Source organism: Pecten maximus, chromosome 8 (genome assembly GCF_902652985.1).
Source record: "Pecten maximus chromosome 8, xPecMax1.1, whole genome shotgun sequence".
Taxonomy (NCBI): Eukaryota; Metazoa; Mollusca; class Bivalvia; order Pectinida; family Pectinidae; genus Pecten; species Pecten maximus.
In genome coordinates, this window is record NC_047022.1 from 32292584 (window position 1) to 32317272 (window position 24689).

The following is a 24689-nucleotide window of genomic DNA, read 5'->3' on the forward strand; positions in this document are numbered from 1 at the left end:
CTTTAAATCCAAAGCTCGATAAGTTGTTCCTGAATATTTTACGTATAAGTCTACTAACATTCGAACGAGGACTTTTATTACCGATCCAATCGTGGTTATCATCTTGAATCCTAACACATTTTATCTGGTGAATCGTATAAACTGAAACGAGAAAAAGAAAATCATTTCTTTAAGTTAAGTTAACCATGCTTTTGATTACTGTGACGATACCCTAGAGAAAAAACGTAGCGCTAACTACTCGAGGTATTACAGTGACAAGGACAGCTATTCCAGGTATTGTTAGGGGACTTGTGTGTCGGTGAAGACACAGATTGTATATTTGATCTATTGGTATTTACCTACCTTCCATGTTTGTACATAAATCTAGGAGACAGACGAGTACCGCTATATCTACCTGAGATTTGTCAGGGTATCAACTTCTCACCTGTACGCGGAGAGGAATTGAACTTGTACCGGTAAGTCTGAAACATACCGTTACTTTTACTTTACGTTCATGAGGGTAATATAAGATGTTTTTGTGTTTTAGTAAATGAGATTCAGTTCCTATTCAGTACTAAATACAAAAAAAAAGTAATTCCTATTATCGCGATACTTATTTTGTAGACATGTGCTTGGCACATGTTGAAATACATTTTACAGCCAAATCTTCAATATTCGATTGATGAAACAAAGATTATTTCGACTCTCTAAATGAAATTACTGAAGCAAATCAATGTAGTCTCATTAACAGAGATGACATAGAAGATTGGTTAGGTGATACACTCGGGATTCCGGATCGCACTGTTCGCCTCAGTTTTGGCTGATATTCATGTTGTCTTTCCTCTAGTTTTGGTTTCTCCTTGGTTCTTAATTTTGTCTGTTCATTTCTCCTCGGCTCCGATCAGTGTAGTTGCATGCCGATTTATTCTTCCCATGTTTAAATTTATTTAGTTTTATGACGTCTTACTACAGGGAACCTGTCCTTTAATGATAATTTTTGTACAATTTGTCTTTGTATTTTGACTCCGTGCTATATTTTTCAACATGTGTTGACGATATGGTACATTTTGTCTTTTGTTTGACTTTTTGATAGTTTTGTCATTCTGTCGATGAGGGGGTATGTTTTGATCATTAGATATGCTATCGCACTGTTCGCCTCAGTTTTGGTTGATATTCATGTTGTCTTTACTCTTGTTTTGGTTTCTCCTCGGTTCTTAAATTGGTCTGTTCATTTCTCCTCGGCTCCGAGGTATAGAGTCTAGTGCCCTAGAGTATTAGAGCTATGATATATTGTGTTGTGTTGTGCCGATACAGTGGTTGAAGTTGTCCCTCTATATTGGTTCCATCGTGTTTCTATTTACTTTACGTAGTGTAATTAACCGTTACTATTTACGTTTTATAGGATATGATATAATTCATGTGAAATGTTATCAGACTACCTTTTCCATTAGAGGATAAACTAGCACACCTAAACTGTAATCATAGAAGTACGAATGTACTTTCCAGTGACGAACTCATTAAAAGTCAAGTATGTCGTGTAAAATGTTATGTGTTCTTTGGACTGCATCCATGAAATATATATCGATGACATTTAAACCATTCTCGTTTTTTCTATAATTGAATTCGTGACTTTTTATTTGAATATACATTCGGTAATATCAAAGTCACTATAAAAACCTAGTTCTGTGTCTATTCACTGTTTCAGGTTATGTATTATAAATGATAGTCCGAATTGTTTTGACGTTTTTCGGTGGCGGATCATTCACTCCCTACAGTATGACTATCAATGATCATTGATGATTTTTCATCTTTAACATAGGCTCATATCTTTCAGTTACGCTTTATTAATGACAAATGTTGTTTGCTAATTAATCATTTTCCCCTGTAGTTATCTATTCATTTCCCTTGTAATTAATATATTATTCCCCCTAATGTACATTATTTCCCCTTGTAGTTAATTTCTATTTAAGTTAAATCTTATTTTATCTTGTAGTTAATTTATCATTTTCCCTTGTAGTTAATCTATTTTTTCCTTCCTAGCTAGTTTATTAATTCCCTTACAGTGATATATATTAAACACCCCCCCCCCCCCCCCCCCCCTAGTTTATTTATTATATCCCCGTCTAGGTTTTTCCTGAATTTACATTTGAATATCAATATTTCTCTCATAAACATCAACTAAAGTGGTGTATAAATCACTACATTTATATTTAACATGAAAGTGTTTATAATTATACTTTAGGCTGACATCTCTTTGATAATACCATACTTTGTGTGATACATCATTCTTCATAATTAGTAATACCTAGTGTACTTCTACCAAACAGGATTTTCGGATTATGTTAATGTAAGTACTACTCAAATTGGCCTCACCACAAGTTAATAATCATTTCCGAACCCTGACGTCAATTTACGTAATTAAACCTACGTTTCATTTTTAGAAACAATCGCACGTTACATTTTGATTTTTTTTAAATCTAAATTATAGTTTCAATCTTTACTCTATTTTTTTTCTTTCTCTCTTTCTGTTTAAAAACTGTCATTTGTTTATTTTTCAACTGAGTATTGGATCATATATAGGAGAATATTTTCGTCGTCGTCAATAATATATAAGCATACCTCCACGGAAGGATGATATTCAAAGCATGTCAATTATCAATTATAATAATGTACCTTAAATGTACCGATTCAACATATAAATTATGGTTAAATGACGTATGGTAAACATTGTATTTAAGCAGTGAGATAGATGACACCACATATGACTTTGGACAGGTGTGTGTTACAGGTAAAGTACATCCTACCTGTCCAGGTATTATAACCACCAACAGGTGTTAAATCACATAAACCTGGTTAGCTATATATATGTAATACAAACCCATGCTTATCGTGAATCATCAAACACCAAGGACAGCAAGCAATTTATTCTCTTTTGGATTGTCTCGGGTAAGTTACGTTAAACTTTCACAGCTTTTATATTTTATAACTTATCAATACAAACAGTATATATTTCAAATATAAATCGCAGCTCTCAATCTTGGACAGGCCAGTGCGTGTATTTATAAGTATTTGAGTTCAACTAATGTTAATGTACAAAAACAAAAACCAAATGGGTATAGCAACAGATACATATAAGTCTACTTGTATTAAGCTATATGACATAAGAGTAAAAAAGAATGCACTTACATACAGTATAATTCTGAATAGTTTAATGTACTTCATTGGTACGCTGTATTCAAACAGCGTTTCCATGAAAAACCTGACAAATGTTGCACTCTATGAAACGCTGAGATGCGTGATACGGTAAAAAAAGACCGCATTACTAACTAAATGATTTCATTTATTTTTAAACTTAAACAAATATAAGGTAGAAGACAAAAAATACGACTTAATTAAATCTGTTGAAATATAGTTGTAAGCTACATGACCACTGAAGAAAGATAGTAATTTTGAATAAAGGTCTGAAACACATCAAGCTAAGCCTTCCTTAACGGGTTAGTACTGAAAACAAACTGTGCTAACTGTAAATATTTCTCACTGTGTGTGGGTATTCGTCTTGTTCTTATATTGGTATCGATACATTATCCAATATTATTACATCTGTAAGATTAGTATTCGTTTTTAGGTCACGAGCATTTTAATTACTTACATTTCGGAAATTGATAACGACGTTGCTAATCGTGATGAAGACAAGATTAATACTAATTTACATACCATACGTGTAAAAACATTATTATATTCCGTATTTAATTCACAAAACGTAGTTGTTATTTAAGCAGCACTTTGCTTATGGTATTATTTATATATTCATTTTCATCTTATTTTTTATTTGTTACAATATTTAAAGTATGTAAATTTAGAATTTTAGATACAGCATTTCCTGAAATATGTAATATAGTCCAGGAAAATACTTGAAACATATTGTCTTTTGTCAATGAAAACCATGACTTTTTTAAGAGCTTATCGTTCGTATCAAACTTTCCGTTGTTGTAATGATTGGTAAACTGTTTATCAATACTTGAATCTTTTTCTTCGATCGCGTTTTTTTTCTCACCCTTATTGGGTGGCATGCGAATAAGACGGATCAGTTTAAAGTAACTATGCTTTATTTTGCATGGAACATTTTATTTGTAAAAAGTTTTCATTCATTAATTTCTCTTCGTGATACTTTCAAAATATTCCACCACAAGAATGATCTCTTAAGACTTATCGATCGTATTGGGAAGGTTAGTGTGAATGAAATCTGCATATGATGTAATTAACTAGAATAAATGCTAATATTTAGTACAGTCGGGTTTAGCTTTCGGATATAACCTTTCGTATGCGGTATCTGACGAGGATGGAGTAGAAAGAAATGAATGCTTCTAATTCAAAATATAACTTACAGGTAATTTATTTTTATATGTCCCTGTTTCAACCTGAAGTGTCATATGACTACGCCTATCTTTTAGAGTTTTATATGGAAAATAAGAAAGGCAATCCGTTTTATAGATGATATCTATTGTAAATAAAATATCGAACAAAGTGAATTGAAAGTGAAAAACCCGTTTCTGGTATTCGTTGACTGAAAAAAAGTGAAACCAGAGAATTTTTTCATTAAGTGCATTTTTACCTTAGCCCTGACCTCACGTAAACTTGAGAAACTAGATTCTCATTGATTGTGACAATAGAGAGAGTAGGTAGATATTAAGTGGACCCGTTAGGTATTGAAACCTTGTCAACATATATCAACAAATAATTATCTATTACCATCAAGTTCGAGTTCAAGTTCAATTTATTCCAAGGACCTATCGGCCCATAAGTGAAAATAATAACATGGTAATGCATAGATATACAATAAAACAGTTACATGGTCGGAGAGTGTTCAACATAATATTGTAAGCTTATACATCTCATTAGTTTAACAAAATAATATTTAACTATTAACTTTTTCTGTCCTTTTTCTAAAAACTAAATGGATAAATTTACCCGTTTTATTTAATTCTTTTACATTATTCACACTTAATAATTTGACTAATTTGAAAACACTTGGCTTTCTGTAATACTAATTTTTAATATATTTTTGACGGAAGATCGGAGTAAAATGGACATTGTAGTAAATTACAAATTACAACAAGCGCACAATCTGTTAGCCCTAGGAACATTATGTTTTCTGCCATACTCTATATTTAGATTATGCGACGAAAGTCTTAATTTAGCTAGACACTTTTTATATATACTATCGATGGGCTTACTTAGATAAAATTGTTAACAAAAAATATCGACTAAATGTTTATATACTACTCCTCGTGATGTATCATTAATTCTATTAATGATTTCTTGCTGATACACATCCTTAATTCTATTTTCTATAACACTATAAGTATAACAATCAATTGCAGTATCATGCCAGAGATAAGAAAGGCCTACTTTATCAAGTTCATTTTCAATGTCAATTATCCATTCATCATTCGACTCAATTCTCTGTTCCAAACATGCTTTTGATATACAATTTGAAGTACTTTTCAGTTTTAGCCAATATTTAAAAAAAAAATAGTTTCCTGCTAATATATAATGGGAATCTGCCCAACTCCAAATACAGAAAATCATTACATGTAGATTTATTAACTCCAAGTAAACTTTTACAAAAGATAGTATGTACTTTTTCTATGTCTGGTGCTTTATGATGCCCCCATATTTCACTTGTATATCCTAATATACTATTTATATATGTATCAAACACAGAACATTGTGTCTTAATATTAAATGAATGACTTTTCAACTTAATATTTATGGCAAAGTAAGCTTTCCTACCTTGGTTAGCAACATGAATTTGAGTTTTTTAGAACTTTCCATTATAATTGAACAACATTCCAAGATAATTAAATTCATTAACTACTTCTATATCTACATCATTATAAAACCATTTTTCATTGTCACGCAGTCTACCTCCGTTCCTAAATATCATGATTTTAGTTTTATCAGCATTACCATCACAGATACACTTGTGTGTTAACGCTACTTTCCTATATAAATCTAACCAAGAATTGTCAATCCATTTCCTGCTTTACTCCCTTATCCAAGAGTGTACTTTATATCTTGTGTTCAGTTTAGTATAATCCTCAAGTTGTCTCATTTTACATTTTGTTCATATCTCATAACTCCAAAACAGCATTTGTTCCGATAGCGCCGTCGTACTAAAAGCTTTACTGAGCTTATGTTGATTGTTAATCTTGTTAACAGCGTTAAATGTAGGTAATTTTAATTTTTTCAATATATTTTTGTTCTGTTTATAATATTGATTCAGTATATGTGATATGTCCTAGTTTTAAATAATATCAACGGTTGTTTTTGGATCATGAACAAGTATTATATGTTCACAATGATACTGGTACATGGCCCACCGTCAATATTTCACTCAATATTCTGTAAAATATCTTATGTTCACTATAGGTGTTAAACGAGAATTAAGTGTTTATCTGTGACGTATGTTTTCTACCGGTGGGTCCCTTGAAAGGGTTTCTTTCTTACATACATTGCAATTAAATGGAGTGACCTTGTAAGGAAAAGTCTTTAAATGCCTAGCGTCACCTCATTATAGGTAAAAGTAGACTGTAGATCAACAGTAATGCATACAATGAAATATTACAAAGTCCGTATGTTATTATAGAACACCTTTCTGCTGCATGTGCAAAGATAAATACCTGATATGAAAACTCCAATGAATTCTCTATCATTATTTTCACTTGTTTGTGATTATAGAGATGGCTCAATTACTCGTCAAGTCAATAGACACCAGGGGTCTCTACATGGGGGATTCCAACATTTGTGTAATTCACAAGCTTTTCAGTAACTGTCTAATTATACATACGTATGTTATTATATATTCGCATCTTTTACTATAACGGTAATAATGACGACGTTTCATAGAAGGAATGTGTATTGGAATAAATAGTACGAATTTTATGATGATCTTACCTCAGTTTTAATATTTTGTACCTGCTAAGCATATATATTGAACTAAGATACTTTTTTCGGTGACTTTGAAAAAAGAGTGTTTGATATATTTTTCTCATAGTAGATCTTCAGTCAATTAAAATATCCTTTTAATGGTTTTTATATTTATGACTTAAGATCAATCGCTGTTACGCATATAAATGCAGTCTGTTTTGAGGGAGAAGCATTACCTGAAAATTTACACTAAAACGCCTAAAAATATTTTACTTGTCATAATTTATATAAACTGAATGCATTGTGTGAAAATATCAGTGATATAATATAAGAAAACTGACTTTTGTAATTTCACTTTACTTATAATTTTGTGACACTTTCATATTCCAAATCTTCCATTCGATTCTCTTGGTCCGGATTCGTCATATGACCAGGATGTTCGATAGATATGCCAAGTGACAAAGCAAACCCTATCAACTATATTTAATGTGTAAAAACAAGACCATTTCATAATGATAGTTCAAAATAGATAACACAATAGAAAGTTGTATAAATGGTCCTCGATGGTTTTCTTCAAGTAATCAAATGCCTACAAAATAGGAGGATAATGACGCAATAACACACTCACTTTAACTAGAAAGACGATCTATATATCACCATAGGAAAAACCTCCTAGTACGATCGTGAACGCTATCAAAACTTTTGTACCTGGAATTAATTGATGTAAAATTATAAGCATAAGATTTTTTTAATATATTGTCATTGTGTATATTGCTGCAATTATACACGACATTGCTCATTTGTTAAGATTGATAATTCAAAATATGTAGAAAATAGAACTATGTTTTCGGTATTTTTATTTTACATTTACTGCTGAGATCTTTGTTAATTCAACATGCATTCAATATTCAATTCGTGTCTATTTATTAGTATTGTTTGTTTGGATATTTGAGTATGCTTATTTTATTCAGATTAATAGGAATCTCTCTGCTCATACATCTCATTCTTTTGTGATGTATTTTTTCTCAAAGTGCCTACCCTCGTAAAAATATGCCTTCATGCATTTAAGGAAGATTATTGTCAATAACATCGCTATAATACAATCGTCTGTGTTAACAGATGAAAGAAGAAAGATAAGGCTAGGGTTTCGAATTTCGTGACTGATAGCGACTGGCAAAAACAGCACAAAATACTAAAAGTACATCGGCAACTCGAGTTGTAGCACACCTCATTATCAGATTAGCACTATGGATCTCAATATCTCACAAATTGTAACCATATCGAGCCTTGGTTATCCACTAACAGTACCCAGCTAGTGTCAACAAGTCCTCGTAATTAATTTGATAATTGATTTAGTCCCGGACACAATGACCCGTGGTAACGTGATTATACATGTACTAACGCCCCCTGGTGGTACATGTAGAGATGTGATCCACTATAACCACCCGTACTTGTCATATCGTGGTCGCCATTGTCGAATTTATATCTGATTATCTGAGATCAAACAATTCTATATTTATAAACAAGGTACCGTCTTATCTTTGCCCAGGACTCGTAACCGTCACGCTAGGAGGCGCTGATCTTGATGACATTTATGAAGAGGTCAAAGCGCCATTTTGTTTGACAGTGAGATATGTTTCTGTAGAACCTTTCAATGACGTACACAGACGTCCTTGCATTGAAAATGATATTATTTTCTATTTTTTTATCAAACGCTTTTCAATGGCTTCAATGGATAAACTTTCCAATAATTAAATCACTGTTTGGTCTACCACGACGTGTAGGTTTACTCCAGTCTATACAGTAATAACCGTAACACTAATCAATACCTGTTGTAAAAGAGAGAACAATCTGATAAATTCTAGTGCTTGATAGGAGTGATCATACCTATACGCTGGAAATAAGTAACACCAGTTGTAAGGGGAGGTAACCTCTGTCATCTAGGTAGGTTATATCAAAAGAGTATAAAGTTAATGTGGGTGTTAGTTAAGGTCGCCACTATTTCAGCAATGATTGGCTACTGTATCATATATCAATACAAGAAAGTCCGTACATCATTTCTAAAGAATGGCCATCCAGTTATGACGCATTGTTAATGAGAGTCTGAAGAATTTCTTTAGAACTTATGTTTGATATTCAATATAAATTCATACCAGGTGTTCCCGAACCATAGCAATAATGAAGGGGGATTGCAAAACCCTTTAACGTGACAAAATTTACCAAAAGGTACTTTATTTCATACTAGTCTTTCATGCAATATGTTCCTTATCTAAGCTACAAGGTTAAGTTTAATCGAGAGGAATCGGTAAAGACGTATTTGGGATTTAAAAAAGATATAAATAATTCCGAATTATCGATATCTGTCGGTATATAACGACAATTTGATAGAAAACGAACGTGACCGTACGTGATACCAATAAAATTCAATACTTGTCATGCGTATGTCGGCCAGACATTGGACGAAATAACGTGCAAATGAATTAAGTGCATGGGGATTATTTGATCCTATGCACCAATATATGTAATAAGTTTACTTATATTGAAATATTACAGTTCCTCTCGAAATATACGTCATGTTCTCGTTGTGACGTTAGGCCATTGAGGATATGAAAAAGATATGAGATCAATAATCATGTCTATAAACCGGTCTCTTTGGCTCTTCTGCTTTGTGTGTATTCCTTGTTGCGTTGCCCATCTGGGTCGAAATTTGTTGATAAAAGTAATTTATTGTATAAACAACACAAGGTTATGGGGATGCAGGTTGATGAAGACCAAAGTTTTATGGTCGTCATAATGTTCTCATTTGGAAATATTATATTGTCTTGTACGATATCATGTCCGTGTTCGGTGATTGTCCACTCTAGTTCTAATTTTGAGAATGTGACTAAACCAGGATTTGGCCTAGATTAGTATGGTTGGTGTCGTTGTGACCTAGATTAGTATGGTTGGTGTCGTCGTGACCTAGATTAGTATGGTTGGTGTCGTCGTGACCTAGATTAGTATGGCTATTGTCGTCGATGAAGCAGAAGACGCTTACACTGTCGGAACACCTGGTCTCCTAGTATTTTTCAAATGTATCCATGCCAATCTATAGTTGAGTTGGAATTACGGTTTCTTTATTATGTCAGTATCTCTGTTGTTTTCAATTAACGGGATGAAGGTAACTAGGGTAAGTGTATAATGTGTGTATAAATTAATATAATTAAGTGAGGTACTGCAGCGTCAACAATTATTTGAATCCAAAGAAGGTATACATGTACATATGTATATATTTACAATATATGCGTACATGTATATATATGTAAACCGAAATACATTGTACACCATCCATAATACAATATTATAACCATTACATATGTAAACCGAAATACACCCTCCATAATACAATATTATAACCATTACATATGTAAACCGAAATACACCCTCCATAATACAATATTATAACCATTACATATGTAAACCGAAATACACCATCCATAATACAATATTATAACCATTACATATGTAAACCGAAATACACCATCCATAATACAATATTATAACCATTACATATGTAAACCGAAATACACCCTCCATAATACAATATTATAACCATTACATATGTAAACCGAAATACACCATCCATAATACAATATTATAACCATTACATATGTAAACCGAAATACACCCTCCATAATACAATATTATAACCATTACATATGTAACCCGAAATACACATCCATAATACAATATTATAACCATTACATATGTAAACCGAAATACACCCTCCATAATACAATATTATAACCATTACATACGTAAACCGAAATACACAATCCATAATACAATATTATAACCATTACATATGTAAACTGAAATACACCCTCCATAATACAATATTATAACCATTACCTATGTAAACCGAAATACACATCCATAATACAATATTATAACCATTACATATGTAAATCCAACAAAATCAGCCAGGCAGATCTATCTTTTATCAGCAAAAACTTTCTTGTTCTGCGTGAATAAATGAAAACAGTTTGATTAGTATCGGTGTTAGTTACAAATATTGAATGAGTGTTGGTGTTCATTACATGTATATTGCACACCAGAAATATACTGTACGTACTTTAACGTGCTATTGTTATGCGATGTTGGCAAGGAGCCTAGCTGTTACCTATTGGAATACATTGGTAAGGATCACTTATTATGACACGTGCAGGTGTTTCGGATATCCAGGGGTAGAATTTAACTTTTTTAGTAACTCGCACGTTGTTGCGAGTGGATAAAATTTTAACTCGCAAAATTACAAGCTTACTCGCAATTTTGAAATGATGTGTTAACATTAAATATAACAGATGTTTTATGATAAATAATCTTTACTTGCTTCAAATAAAGTTTTTATTTGAGACAAAATACAATTAATCTTTTTGTTTTTTGTTTCCAATGAATATTAAAGGATTTTGATTCTATATATTTTTTTAATTACATGTTAATAATTTATTTTCAAGAAAAAAAAATCAGTCATTTCATTTGATTTAATCATGTATGATTTCTCATAAAATCTTTGACTAATAATGAAATAAGTATTAATAAAATTCTATCTAATTAAAATGCTATTCCCTGTCCATCATGATTTTACAACATAGTCTACACCTGATTCGGAAAAAAAACGAATTTTTCGTTTAAAAATTTCATTTTGTTTTTGTCATATCTGAAGTTGACTTGTTAAATTAGAAAATGGACAAAACAGTAAGTACTGATAGAATTTCAAGTAAGAACAAAACATTTACCGATGATGTTGTATTTTCAAAGCGAATCGTGCTTTGTTTCTCGGAAACTCTCGTTTCTTTTCCATTACAATATATTCATGTATATTGTAGTCTTTGAGACGCTTGAAACTAACGAGTGCTGTGTACAAGCGTCACCAAGATAATGCATTGTCTGTGTGTCGGTTTTTGTTTCAAGTTTTCGTCGATGTTTTACTATGTGTGTCGGTTTTACCAGGATTTATATGCACTCGCAGAAAAATGCAAGTACCACAATTTTCTACTCGCAAAATGAAAAATCAGCTCGCATTTAGCGAGTGTGCGAGCGTTAAATTCGAACGCTGATATCAATCAATTTATGACAGAACTGCTATCTCTGTTAATCTATTTTAATTCCTAATGTATATATATGGTGCAGACTTGATGAATATATAATACAAGTGTCAGGGTGTTTTTTTTTTATTTCAATATAATGTTATTAAGTACAGTAGCTATACATACTATGAAATAATAATGTACTGCACCTTCTTGGTAATGGAAAAAACAGTATTTCTGATTTAAGCTTTTTCAAGGGTCTTCATGCAAAAATATAACGTACTTTTTTTCTTAGTTTACATTTATCATGTCGGTATTCTGTGCTTTTAGTTTTTCAATGAGAAAAAAAATGACATGATGAATTTTTTCAAACTGTTCAAAAGATGAAATAAGGGGAAACAATGTAGCTTAAGTCCAGATAACATCGGGATAGCGAAAAAAACATACTCCAAAACTCCACAAATATTTTCAAGGATTTTTGAGAGTAAATATTACACGTGTCAATAGTCTTATCATTTTTTTCTGGAAACTCTTTGACGTCAGATTGTCAGTCAACAGTTGAGATATATCAAAGCAATTGTCACATTGGTAAAAAAAACTTTTTCCTACCAAAGCGAAGAGAGATAGATTTTTTTGTTATTTTGCTGTATTTCTGAAATATTCAGACTAGTTTTTGACAAAATGCTCACTTGACGTTAGCTTTTCATGCACAGATTCTCCGATAACAGCAGAAAACGCTTAAATTGCGCTGATCAGTCCTTTCAAAATGGCGCCTTTTCAAAAGTTGACGTGGAGTAATGTCACAAGGAGAAGACGTCATGAATTACGTTACTGATTCCCGCATTTTTTGACACTATTAATTTTTCGATGTTAATTTTGTATTTTTAGCATAGAAAAAGTAATAAAAAGAAAATTGAATGGTTTCCCGTTTAATACAATATATATTTTTACGAGTATGACAGAATATCGATATTTTCACGAAAATTATCGATATATTCTTTCATACGAGTGAAAGATATGCTATATTCATCGGGAAACCAATATCCTCTATGTATATAATATTTTAAAAGTGTGTGAGATATCTTATTTACTATACGAGATATATTAAAATGAGTTAATTTCATATATATGAGATAGCTTATATAATGATATATTTTACATAGTATATAAGATAGGGTAACGTACAAAGTATAAAAGATATGTTATTCAACTTGATGAAATACAGGATCGAGAATGCTTTGTTATGAAGGATGTTACTTATGGAGATGGAAATCAACGCTGTCTTGTAATCGGAACAGAATCGACAGCCTTGCGTTTGTCTGTGTGTTGACTCAGTGGTGTACGCCACTGTCTAATTTACTGAATTACTTTTTGAGTCAAACTGCCTCAAAGCTAGACATATAGTTATCCCGGTCAATGGACACTTAATGGTAGACCGATATATCTGTTTATAGACAATAACAATGCCACTACCGGTACATTTAAAATTACTTGTATGGAAATAATTTAAGCCCCCAGAATTAGGTCGACAGCAATTTGATAATAGACCGATACTATTTGTAGGGCCTGTAACGAGATCTTTCTCAACTGAATAGCTCTGTATTGATTAAAAAAAAACATAAATTGTAACTCATTTTGTTGATTTGAGTATTTTATTTATAGCGGTACCTACAAGTTGTAACTAACACATTGAATTATATTAGTCAATATTGAATATATATAACATATATATCCACTTAGTAACGTTGTGAATATCAACATATCAGCACAGTATTGATGGATGGAAAATGTAAGTCATTCACTAGATTTTGCTAAAAGTACGATACGAGGTAAAACAGAATAAAATATATAGCAACACATGACATATCCGTAATCATGTTCATCCTAGTTATACTAGCTGTGAATTTAATGTGAAGTAGATTTTATATATTTTATAGTGGTTGCGCTACCTTAATGTTGTGCCATTCACTAGCTTTGTGTGTGAGTATATTGTAACGATTAGACCAGCCTTTGTCGGGTGTTTAACCACTGAATGTCGACCAGTCTGTACAGGTCTAATCAATATACAATACATTAAGATACATAATGTAGCTCACAAAGAACCAGAAATTTCACGTTCAAACGAATAATGACAACTGAACTTGGCCTACCGGAAGTTATTGGTGAGGAATAATGGCGCGTGAGTTAGCAGACGACACGATTAAGATGGCACAACCGGCTACTGAAGGTAAGTAATGACTTCAGAATCGTACATAGAATCCCGCCATTGAATGTCTGGACCATAACAAACCTTTAATGAGGATGGGTACTAGTATGACTCTCAAACAACGGTAAGTATCCACGAAAATGTAAATCGTCTTGATTTAAAAGCAAATAATACATCAACAGTGGCCAATGCAAGGTAATATACGTACCTTTATAGTGTGTGTATACCAATCGATACGCTTATCAGGAGGTGTAGTGTTCTGGTTTTACATCCTTTGAAAACAATTTTAAGGATGAACCAGCGGCATTAAAGCTGTACGTAATACTATAGCAGCTATGTATATTAAAACACGTTATGACAGAATTGTAACCTATTGAAATATTTAAGAGCATAATGCTGCAAAAATGATACTTTGTAAATATACCAATTAATTACAATAGAAATATTACTCTTTGTCATATTACTTGGAGAGAGATTGTTACATACTGCAATTAAAGTAAAAACCAGATATAAATCAGTTCAATATAGTTATATGATATGAATATATTTCACTTAATTATGTTATGTGGAAGAAGATTGGTACATGTTATATGTAACTTCATTTTCTTACCTGGAAGTAGATGGGAAATGAAAATAGAAAAAGAACACTAAGGGATAAATTACATCTAAGTGTTCCTCTTCGTTACATTAAGTGAACGTAGAGGAGAATTTAAAACAAATGTCGTGTTTTTTTGGTTTTTTGTTTTTAGATATTACCTGCAATGAGACACGAAAATACAATATATATATATATACATAAGTAATGTAGAAAAGTAATTTCATCATACATTACACAGACTATCTGATGAATATGCAATGCTTTTATTGATATTATGTTAATGTTTATGAACAACCATTTTGACTTACGACCAGACACTGGAAGACACAAATAGTTATTTATCATATGTTTTGATCGTTATGGTTAGAAGTATTTTCATTTAAGTGTTTTGCAGTCCAAAGTGCTACCTTTATATTTTTTGTGGTCGTTTCATATTGAACTTCCATTATTTGTTATTCGTCGTTATATTTTGATTTGTTTCGATTTTCAAAATGTATTTCACCAAACAAACAGACACGAATTGTATCGTGAAAACACTGACAACAATTGTCTTTAACTTGGCACCCTGACGTAAACTGTCCTTTGTCTGGTTTGTGAATGACCAGTTATGATGTGCTTCAACACCGGTATACCCAATTGTCTTTGTATTCAAATGTAATGAGATCTTTGCTGCGTCATCGTGAATTTTCCAACGGGATTTTGCCCCTGCTTTGTGATGTGTCATTTAGGGATAGTTAACGGAAATTGTTTTGATGATATGCACAGATATACTGATAATATTTTGTGTCTTGTGATAGAGAGAGGGGCTCTCGTGTGTTATTAAACTGATAGGATCATGAACCTATGTAGTTTCGTTACCTTTAAATATTCCACGAGAAATGCGTTTGTTGTATGTTGAAAATCGGTAGGTTATCATTATCGGTACAATAATAATGAGTTGGCGGAAACAATCGTCAATATCACCTTCATTTCAATATTATGAAATTTTTTTTCAAATTCAATTATTCATTTTTAGAGTCAATAATCATATCGTAGTCTGTGTCTTCCACAAATACTATTTAATATGTTTGCTAATTTGACTTGCGTTTTTTTTTAAACATAGTGACCTTATTAGTATTGATGGGCCTTTTAGAATCCATAGCTAATTAAACTTAATTTCATATTTCCTCCTACACATCATACATCTGTTTCGTCCTTCTGATACGTTTCAGTGGTGCTAGGGACATCATACAGAAGGACGAAACATTTTAATGATATCCCTAGCATCACTGACAATTCCCAGAAAGATGAAACAGCTTCTTCGTCCTTCAGGGACTTGTCAGTGATGCTAAGGACATCATAAAGCTGTTTCATCTTTCTGGGAATTGTCAGTGATGCTAGGGATATCATTAAAATGTTTCGTCCTTCTGGGAAGCGTCAGTAATGCTAGAGATATCATACAGCTGTTTCGTCCTTCAGGGACTTGTCAGTGATGTTAATGACATCATACAGCTGTTTCGTCCTTCAGGGACTTGTCGGTGATGCTTGTTATATCATACAGCTGTTTCATCTTTCTGGGAATTGTCAGTAATGCTAGAGATATCATACAGCTGTTTCATCTTTCTGGGAATTGTCAGTGATGCTAGGGATATCATTAAAATGTTTCGTCCTTCTGGGAAGCGTCAGTAATGCTAGAGATATCATACAGCTGTTTCGTCCTTCAGGGACTTGTCAGTGATGTTAATGACATCATACAGCTGTTTCGTCCTTCAGGGACTTGTCGGTGATGCTTGTTATATCATACAGCTGTTTCATCTTTCTGGGAATTGTCAGTAATGCTAGAGATATCATACAGCTGTTTCATCTTTCTGGGAATTGTCAGTTATGCTAGAGATATCATACAGCTGTTTCGTCCTTCAAGGACTTGTCAGTGATGCTATGGACATCATACAGCTGTTTCATCTTTCTGGGAATTGTCAGTAACGCTAGAGATATCATACAGCTGTTTCGTCCTTCAAGGACTTGTCAGTGATGCTATGGACATCATACAGCTGTTTTATCTTTCTAGGAATTGTTTGTGAAGCTATGGTTATCATACATACTTTTCAATGTTGAATTTCAAAAGATGAGTTGTTTTTTTCTGGCAAATACACCTTTTCTCAATAAGCACCATTTGTTGTAACTGTTTCCGTTCTTCTTTATTTTGATGAAATATAATAAACCCAAATCTACACCGTCACATGAACACTCATCATGCCTTGTACTCGCCTCCGACACAGTGACCAAATTACCCTCAAACAACCAGGACGCATTATCATTCCATTTTTATTTTATATAACATGTTTATTAACATTCTATTTCATATAACATTATCTGTTGTTCCTTTGATTATGTTATTTGACTGTGTATAGGTTGATCAACTTCACTTCGTCACTCACGTGTAAAAACAACAACTTTTTTAAAAGTCGTTAAGGGTATCACTTCGCATTCTACTGCTGGTTATGAAGTATCTGCTTGCATTTGGACAATGAACGATTCGGGCCTATGTTGTTTCTAGACGTTTTCGTCATTCATATCGTTATTATCTATTTTAATTTCCCTAATTTAATTTATTCGTTCTGAACAATTGATATTCTGTCTGAAGCATCACTTATGTAATAATACAATGTAAACATTGTTTCTGATGTTTTTAGAGGCGGAACCGGATATGGCGACACCTTATGACTGGCAGGTCGGGAAAACTTTGGCCGGCACAAACCGATATATGCTGAACAATGAAATCGGTTGTGACGTCGCTTTCTTGTTGGGTGATGACCGTAGTGAGGTGTATGCGCACAAATACGTTCTCATCAGCCGCAGTTGTGTATTTTGTGCAATGTTACATGGACCAATGGCAGAGAAAACGTCGGAATACATCCACATCCCTGATATAAAGAGAGAAACATTCAAACAATTACTCGAGTGAGTATGCAAATTTAATATACGCTCAGTGCTAGTATTAATTTGGTTGATATTTTTAATGGACTAGTTCTACTATAACGTCAAAAGGTATTTGTTGAAGTTCTCTTATGAAGCAGCAGTATAATGAGGTCAGAAATGTGGCTGAAAAGTCATAAATGATTTGTTGGATTGCTAGTCCAAAGCCAGAAAAGATTGTTGGAGAACTAGTAAAGTCGATAGAGATTGTGGAGAACTAGTAAAGTTAACGGACATAGGTGGAGAACTAGTAAAATCAGTAGAGATTGGCGGAGTATTCGTAAAGTCAGTAGAGATTGGTGGAGAACTAGTAAAGACAGTAGAGATTGTGGAGAACTAGTAAAGTCAGTAGAGGTTGGTGGAGAACTAGTAAAGTCAGTAGAGATTGGCGGAGTACTAGTAAAGTCAGCAGAGATTGTGGAGAACTAGTAAAGGCAGTAGAGATTGATGGAGAACTAGTAAAGTCAGTAGAGATTGTGGAGAACTAGTAAAGTCAGTAGAGGTTGTGGAGAACTAGTAAAGACAGTAGAGATTGGCGGAGTACTAGTAAAGTCAGTAGAGGTTGTGGAGAACTAGTAAAGTCAGTAGAGATTGGCGGAGTACTAGTAAAGTCAGTAGAGATTGTGGAGAACTAGTAAAGACAGTAGAGATTGGTGGAGAACTAATAAAATCAGTAGAGATTGGTAGAGAACTAGTAAAATCAGTAGAGATTGGCGGAGTATTAGTAAAGTCAGTAGAGATTGGTGGAGAACTAGTAAAGACAGTAGAGATTGTGGAGAACTAGTAAAGTCAGTAGAGATTGGCGGAGTACTAGTAAAGTCAGCAGAGATTGTGGAGAACTAGTAAAGTCAGTAGAGATTGGCGGAGTACTAGTAAAGTCAGCAGAGATTGTGGAGAACTAGTAAAGACAGTAGAGATTGTGGAGAACTAGTAAAGTCAGTAGAGGTTGTGGAGAACTATCAAAGACAGTAGAGATTGGCGGAGTACTAGCAAAGTCAGTAGAGATTGGCGGAGTACTAGTAAAGTCAGTAGAGATCGTAGAGAACTAGTAAAGACAGTAGAGATTGGTGGAGAACTAATAAAATCAGTAGAGATTGGTGGAGAACTAGTAAAATCAGTAGAGATTGGCGGAGTATTAGTAAAGTCAGTAGAGATTGGTGGAGAACTAGTAAAGACAGTAGAGATTGTGGAGAAGTAGTAAAGTCAGTAGAGATTGGCGGAGTACTAGTAAAGTCAGTAGAGGTTGTGGAGAACTAGTAAAGTCAGTAGAGATTGGTGGAGAACTAGTAAAATCAGTTGAGATTGTGGAGAACTAGTAAAGTTAACGGATATAGGTGGAGAACTAGTAAAGTCAGTAGAGATTGGTGGAGTACTATTCAAAAGTCAGTGGAGATTGTGGAGAAATAGTAAAGTCAGCAGAGATTGTGGAGAACTAGTAAAGACAGTAGAGATTGATGGAGAACTAGTAAAGACAGTAGAGATTGGTGGAGAACTAGTAAAGTCAGTAGAGATTGGTGGAGAACTGGTAAAATCAGTAGAGATTGTGGAGAACTAGTAAAGTCAGCAGAGATTGTGGAGAACTAGTAAAGTTAACGGATATAGGTGGAGAACTAGTAAAGACAGTAGAGATTGGTGGAGAACTAGTAAAGTCAGCAGAGATTGTGGAGAACTAGTAAAGTCAGCAGAGATTGTGGAGAACTAGTAAAGTCGGTAGAGATTGGTGGAGTACTATTCAAAAGTCAGTGGAGATTGGCGGAGTACTAGTCCAAGGTCAGTATATATTTGTTGGAGTACTAGTCCAAGGTCAGTAGATATTTGTTGAAGTACTAGTCCAAGGTCAGTAGATATTTGTTGAAGTACTAGTCCAAGGTCAGTAGATATTTGTTGAAGTACTAGTCCAAGGTCAGTAGATATTTGTTGGAGTACTAGTCCAAGGTCAGTAGATATTTGTTGAAGTACTAGTCCAAGGTCAGTAGATATTTGTTGAAGTACTAGTCCAAGGTCAGTAGATATTTGTTGAAGTACTAGTCCAAGGTCAGTAGATATTTGTTGGAGTACTAGTCCAAGGTCAGTAGATATTTGTTGAAGTACTAGTCCAAGGTCAGTAGATATTTGTTGGAGTACTAGTCCTAGGTCAGTAGATATTTGTTGAAGTACTAGTCCATGGTCAGTAGATATGTGTTGGTATGTATGGGTATGTACTAGTATATGTAGATATTTGTTGGGAGTACTAGTCCTAGGTCAGTAGATATTTGTTGGAGTACTAGTCCAAATCAGTAGATATCTGTTGGGTATGTACTAGTATATGTAGATATTTGTTGGAGAACTAGTTCAAAGTACCAGTATGGATCAGTAGAGATTCGTTGGATTGCTGTTATGACCAGTATCGCCTACTCTCTTTGTGATAGAATTCTGGTTTACAGAAATAATTCCATTGATGTATTATTCAGTGCAGTGCCGATTGTTATAGAGAATGTTTCCTATTGACCACCAGTATTGATCACCTACTGAGCAAACCATGTCTACAATCATTTTCATCTCTTCACAGGTACATGTACTGCGAGGATACTAAGGTCGACACCAAGAATGCGTCTTACCTACTCTACGCTGCCCGGAAGTATGGGATCGATGCACTCGAGGAGAAATGCGTTCGCATCCTTGAACACGGCATCACGATTGAGAATGTCTGTGAAGTTGTACGACAAGCCTACCAGTTTGATGAACACGAACTAAAGAAAAAATGTCTTGATTTCATTTTTCATCACCCAAAAGACATTTTACGGTCAAATAACTTTTCGGATTTACCAGATCCAGTCGTTAGAGAAATTATCCAAGCAGACGAACTCGCCGTAAAAGAAGAAATTGTCTTTGACGCGTTATTGCGATGGTCGGAAATGGAGTGCATGCGACAGGAATTACCGGTCACGGGTAGGAATCAGCGGAGGATTATTGGCGGCATGCTGAAATACATCCGGTTTCCACTCATGCCAACTCCTTACCTAAATAGCTTCGTGTTCCGCTCAGACATATTGAGTCACGAGGAGATCAGAGATATCGGGGACTACTTCTCGGGCAAAAGTGAGGGTGAGACGAAATTCAAGTTTGAAAAGCGGTCGTTAGGTGATAACCAAGTCCTCCATTGGAGATTCGGGCCAGTTAGTTGTATCCACAACGAGGAAACTGCCATTTCCTTCTCTGCTTCTCGACAGGTCCTTGTACAAGGAGTGCAGATTGATGGTAGTGTGTACTCAAACGAAATCTACGAGGCAGATCTCTCCATCTTTGATACGAGTAACAAAGAACTCGGAAAAGTGAAAACAAAACTTGATATTAAAAAGAATAACTTCTATGATGTTTTGTTTCATGCAGCACCAAGAATCGACAAAGGCTATAAATACACAGTAATACTGAAGATACAGGGCACCCATGGATACTACGGGACGAGCGGAAAATCTAGCCTTCCTCTCAGGGATTCAAGTTCTACTGTAGTCAATCCTGATGGCGAGTTCTCGCGCATCATTACCAACAAAAACCAAGTACCCGCCATATTGGTGAAACCATACATACCAGCATCTTGATTCTTTAATTGGTTTCACAATGATATGCCTATCTTGTCCATTGAAAGTAAGAGGTCTGGTAATTCGGAAACAACGCCCAGGCTACATACGGGTATCAGATGAAAAGACACTTCGCGTTAGAGGGTATGCAATAGCAATGAGTCCGGTCATGGAGAAATAGATTTGCTTTAACTCAGCGTTTACATTCATTTTGATTGGTTCATCCTATTTGTTTCCAACATAGTGTATTAGTATGTCACCCACACTGACGATATCATCTAAAATGATAGGTATTACAACTTTATGTTTCAGATAGTTTGAAGTTCTCAACACTTAAATTAAGGATGATTTCTAACATATATTCGTTTGTGAGTTAATTAAGTATCCCAGTATTGTGTACCTGTGTATAAGGATGTGTTAATAATAATAGGGCGTGACTATAAACGAGCAAATCGGGTGATTTTTTTCACGATGGAAATGCTCAAAAGGTTGTATTTGTATTCACATCACTTTTTCCAAGTCTCAACTTCAATACATTTGTGTATTATATGGCAAGCCTAGTTTTCATTTATTCATGGAGCAATGTCGATCCAGTAATTAAGCAAATTGTATAACATATCTGATATAATAAATAAAAAATCTTGCAAAGAAATGTTTATAAGATATATCATAGATAAGATATATTTTAAAGAAATAAGATATCTCATATATATATAAGATATCTGATATATCTGATATGTCTCATATTATTTTTAAGTAAGATATCATATAATTTGGTTAAATACTGGTTCAAAATTGCTCCATGAATAAATGACAACTTGCCTTGTCATAGTATTGCAATATTTTGGAAAGAATAAAAAAGAAAGAATGTGTGAAAAGATGGAAGTCAACCCTTCTATTGTACTTCTCACTCATTAACATTTTAAATAGCAACTTGATACCACAATATGATATTAGTCATAATATTGGTTTATCTGTACCTCATCATATTGATGTTTCTATATTTGCTAATTACGGATGGCATTGACTGTCCCTTTTTATAATTTCATATGTAAGTGTTGCAATGTTGATATATCTACATAGGATGGCATCCTTTCATTGTAAAGTAGTTCGTATGTAATCAAATGCACAAGAATTTCAGTGTCATGTGGACAAAGGTTAAATTACTCAAGAAACATAAATATGTAAATTCATTTGTAAAGCAGAAGTAGAAGAAGAAATATTTCCCAGTTGAATATAAAACAATGGTTACTATTCAATATTCCGCGGAAAACCAGCTTGCCTTTGACAATTGTTTTTTTTTTTACCGATGTCCATCCTAAATTACTCGTAACAGAGGATTTTTTTCATATTTCTTTTTTTACAGAATGAAATTTGATTGGTGAAATCTGAAATGCCATAATTGTTTTGTTTAAGTACAGAATGCTGACAAAACATCGCCTTATTAATTTCTGTGATATATACGAAGATATCGTCAATAATTTCAATAATTATGTGTGTGATATTTGAGAGAATACTGACGTCTTTATTTTTGATATGTATAAGAGGACATCGCCATCAATACATGTGTGATATTTGAGAGACTACTAACGTCATTATTTTTGTGATATATGTGTGATATTTGAGAGCATATTGACGTCATCATTTCTGTGATTGTATAAGAAGATACCATCATCAATAATTATGTGATATTGGGAAAATACTGACGTCATTATTTCTGTGAAATTTAATGGAACATCGTCATCAATATTTGTGTGATATTTGAGAGAATACTGACATCACTTTTTCTGTGATATATAAGAGGACATCGTCATCAATATCTGTGTGATATTTGAGAGAATACTAACGTCATAATTTCTGTGATATATTCGAGGATATCTTCATCAATATATGTGATTTTTAAGAGAATACTAACGTCATTACTTCTGTGATATATAAGAGAACATCGTCATCAATATCTGTGTGATATTGGAGAGAATAGTGACGTCGTCATCAATAATTGTGTGATATTTGAGATAATATTGTCGCCATCTTCTTGAAATATCAGAAGATATCGCTGGACTTTTTATAGTCTTAAAAAACACATTCCATATTCATGTACATATATTTTCTTACATTGGTGAAAGTCATCAGTTTATAAAATGATCGTTGCTTATTCGCATGTTGTCATTGTCCTGCTACTCTGACATGTAACTTGTTTAAAAAGTAAAAAGGTATCGTCACATTCCACATCTATAATAAGTATCATACGCACATGATCAGCGTTGGAAATCAGCATTGAAATAATTGTTATACAAGTTTGTGTGTTGTATATTGAAATTGTTGCAATATTTTGAAATATATATACATATATATTGTCTAACCGTATCACTGATCACTGTTGTTACTGTTGTTATTGCAAATTAAAGCTACGCATTTAAAAATAAATATTTAACACAAAGAAATAGTTGTTTTACTTTTTGTTGTAATACAACTAACATATTTCATGTTTGTTTTACAAAGATTTTCCTAATACTGTATACTGTAGGCATTACGTTTTTTTACCACACTAAATCCCTCACATCTTTCAACCCAGCAAAGGTATCATATGCTAAGTATATGAACATGTTACCCTGAATAAAGAAGTGTACAAGAAACAGTCCTAAATTTGCACTGTATAATTAATGTGGAATAAGTCATAATTGTAAGTCTCTCAATGTGTATAATGTACCCAAAGAATGGATGGCTAATGTTTGAGCTATCTTCTCCCTACCAATAGTACCGTCATTTTATCATCGTCATAGAAAAAAAATGATGTTACATTATGGTACATGTAGTTTAAAAGACACGAAGCATAGATGGCCTGCATCGATCACCTGGATATTTCAGTGGTTATGGTATAGCTCCCCCTTACACCCATTGGCATCCAGACCAATTATTTAATATCCCTCACCCATAATGTCCCAGGCCAAAGTTTATCACAATCTATCAAACACTCCAGGACATTTGAAGGATTTGCCACTAAATACAAAGACCTCAAAACAAAATTTGATTAAAATCATTTATCTATACAAAAAGAAGAGCTTTGAAAAATTCTTCAATTTTCCTTATTTGGCTCCTTACACTCCCTGTTCAATGAAGCAAAGAAGAATACACAATGGCTAATCCAGGTATATAGCATACCAATGATAAATCATTATTTGACTATATATTTGTATATGAACTATCAAGAGTGTTCTTAAACATATCACCTGGGCCCAGTTGTTCGAAAGGTGATTTGGCTAATCACATTTTAACAACAATATTCAAATCCTGATATATAATTTCTGCTTGAACTAACTTGACAAAACTTTATGAAATTCTGTATTTCTTAATTCTCTTCCAACTGGCATGATTTAAAGATGATATACTCACGG

The 24689-nt window shown here is 33.4% G+C and overlaps 1 protein-coding gene across 2 annotated transcripts; it reads left to right on the forward strand.

Moving 5' to 3' along the window:
* Positions 1 to 249: 249 nt before the first annotated feature.
* Positions 250 to 23732, forward strand: LOC117333325 (BTB/POZ domain-containing protein 2-like). Of its 2 annotated transcripts, none has more exons than XM_033892569.1 (3): positions 250 to 455; positions 17455 to 17722; positions 20286 to 23732. In XM_033892569.1, exons 2-3 carry the CDS (start codon positions 17469 to 17471, stop codon positions 21313 to 21315), a joined length of 1284 nt encoding a protein of 427 aa, XP_033748460.1. In that variant the 5' UTR covers positions 250 to 455; positions 17455 to 17468; the 3' UTR covers positions 21316 to 23732. The 2 variants fall into 2 exon arrangements, with proteins under 2 accessions (XP_033748460.1, XP_033748459.1); XM_033892568.1 differs by lacking the exon at positions 250 to 455 and adding an exon at positions 14112 to 14205.
* Positions 23733 to 24689: the final 957 nt, after the last annotated feature.

Excerpts from the sequence above, each read along its gene's own strand:
- LOC117333325 (XM_033892568.1), top strand. The coding sequence starts at position 14,151 with ATGGCGCGTGAGTTAGCAGACGACACGATTAAGATGGCACAACCGGCT. Across the intron at positions 14,206-17,454 it reads GGCACAACCGGCTACTGAAG|AGGCGGAACCGGATATGGCG; the intron begins GTAAGTAATGAC and ends TGATGTTTTTAG. Across the intron at positions 17,723-20,285 it reads ACATTCAAACAATTACTCGA|GTACATGTACTGCGAGGATA; the intron begins GTGAGTATGCAA and ends ATCTCTTCACAG.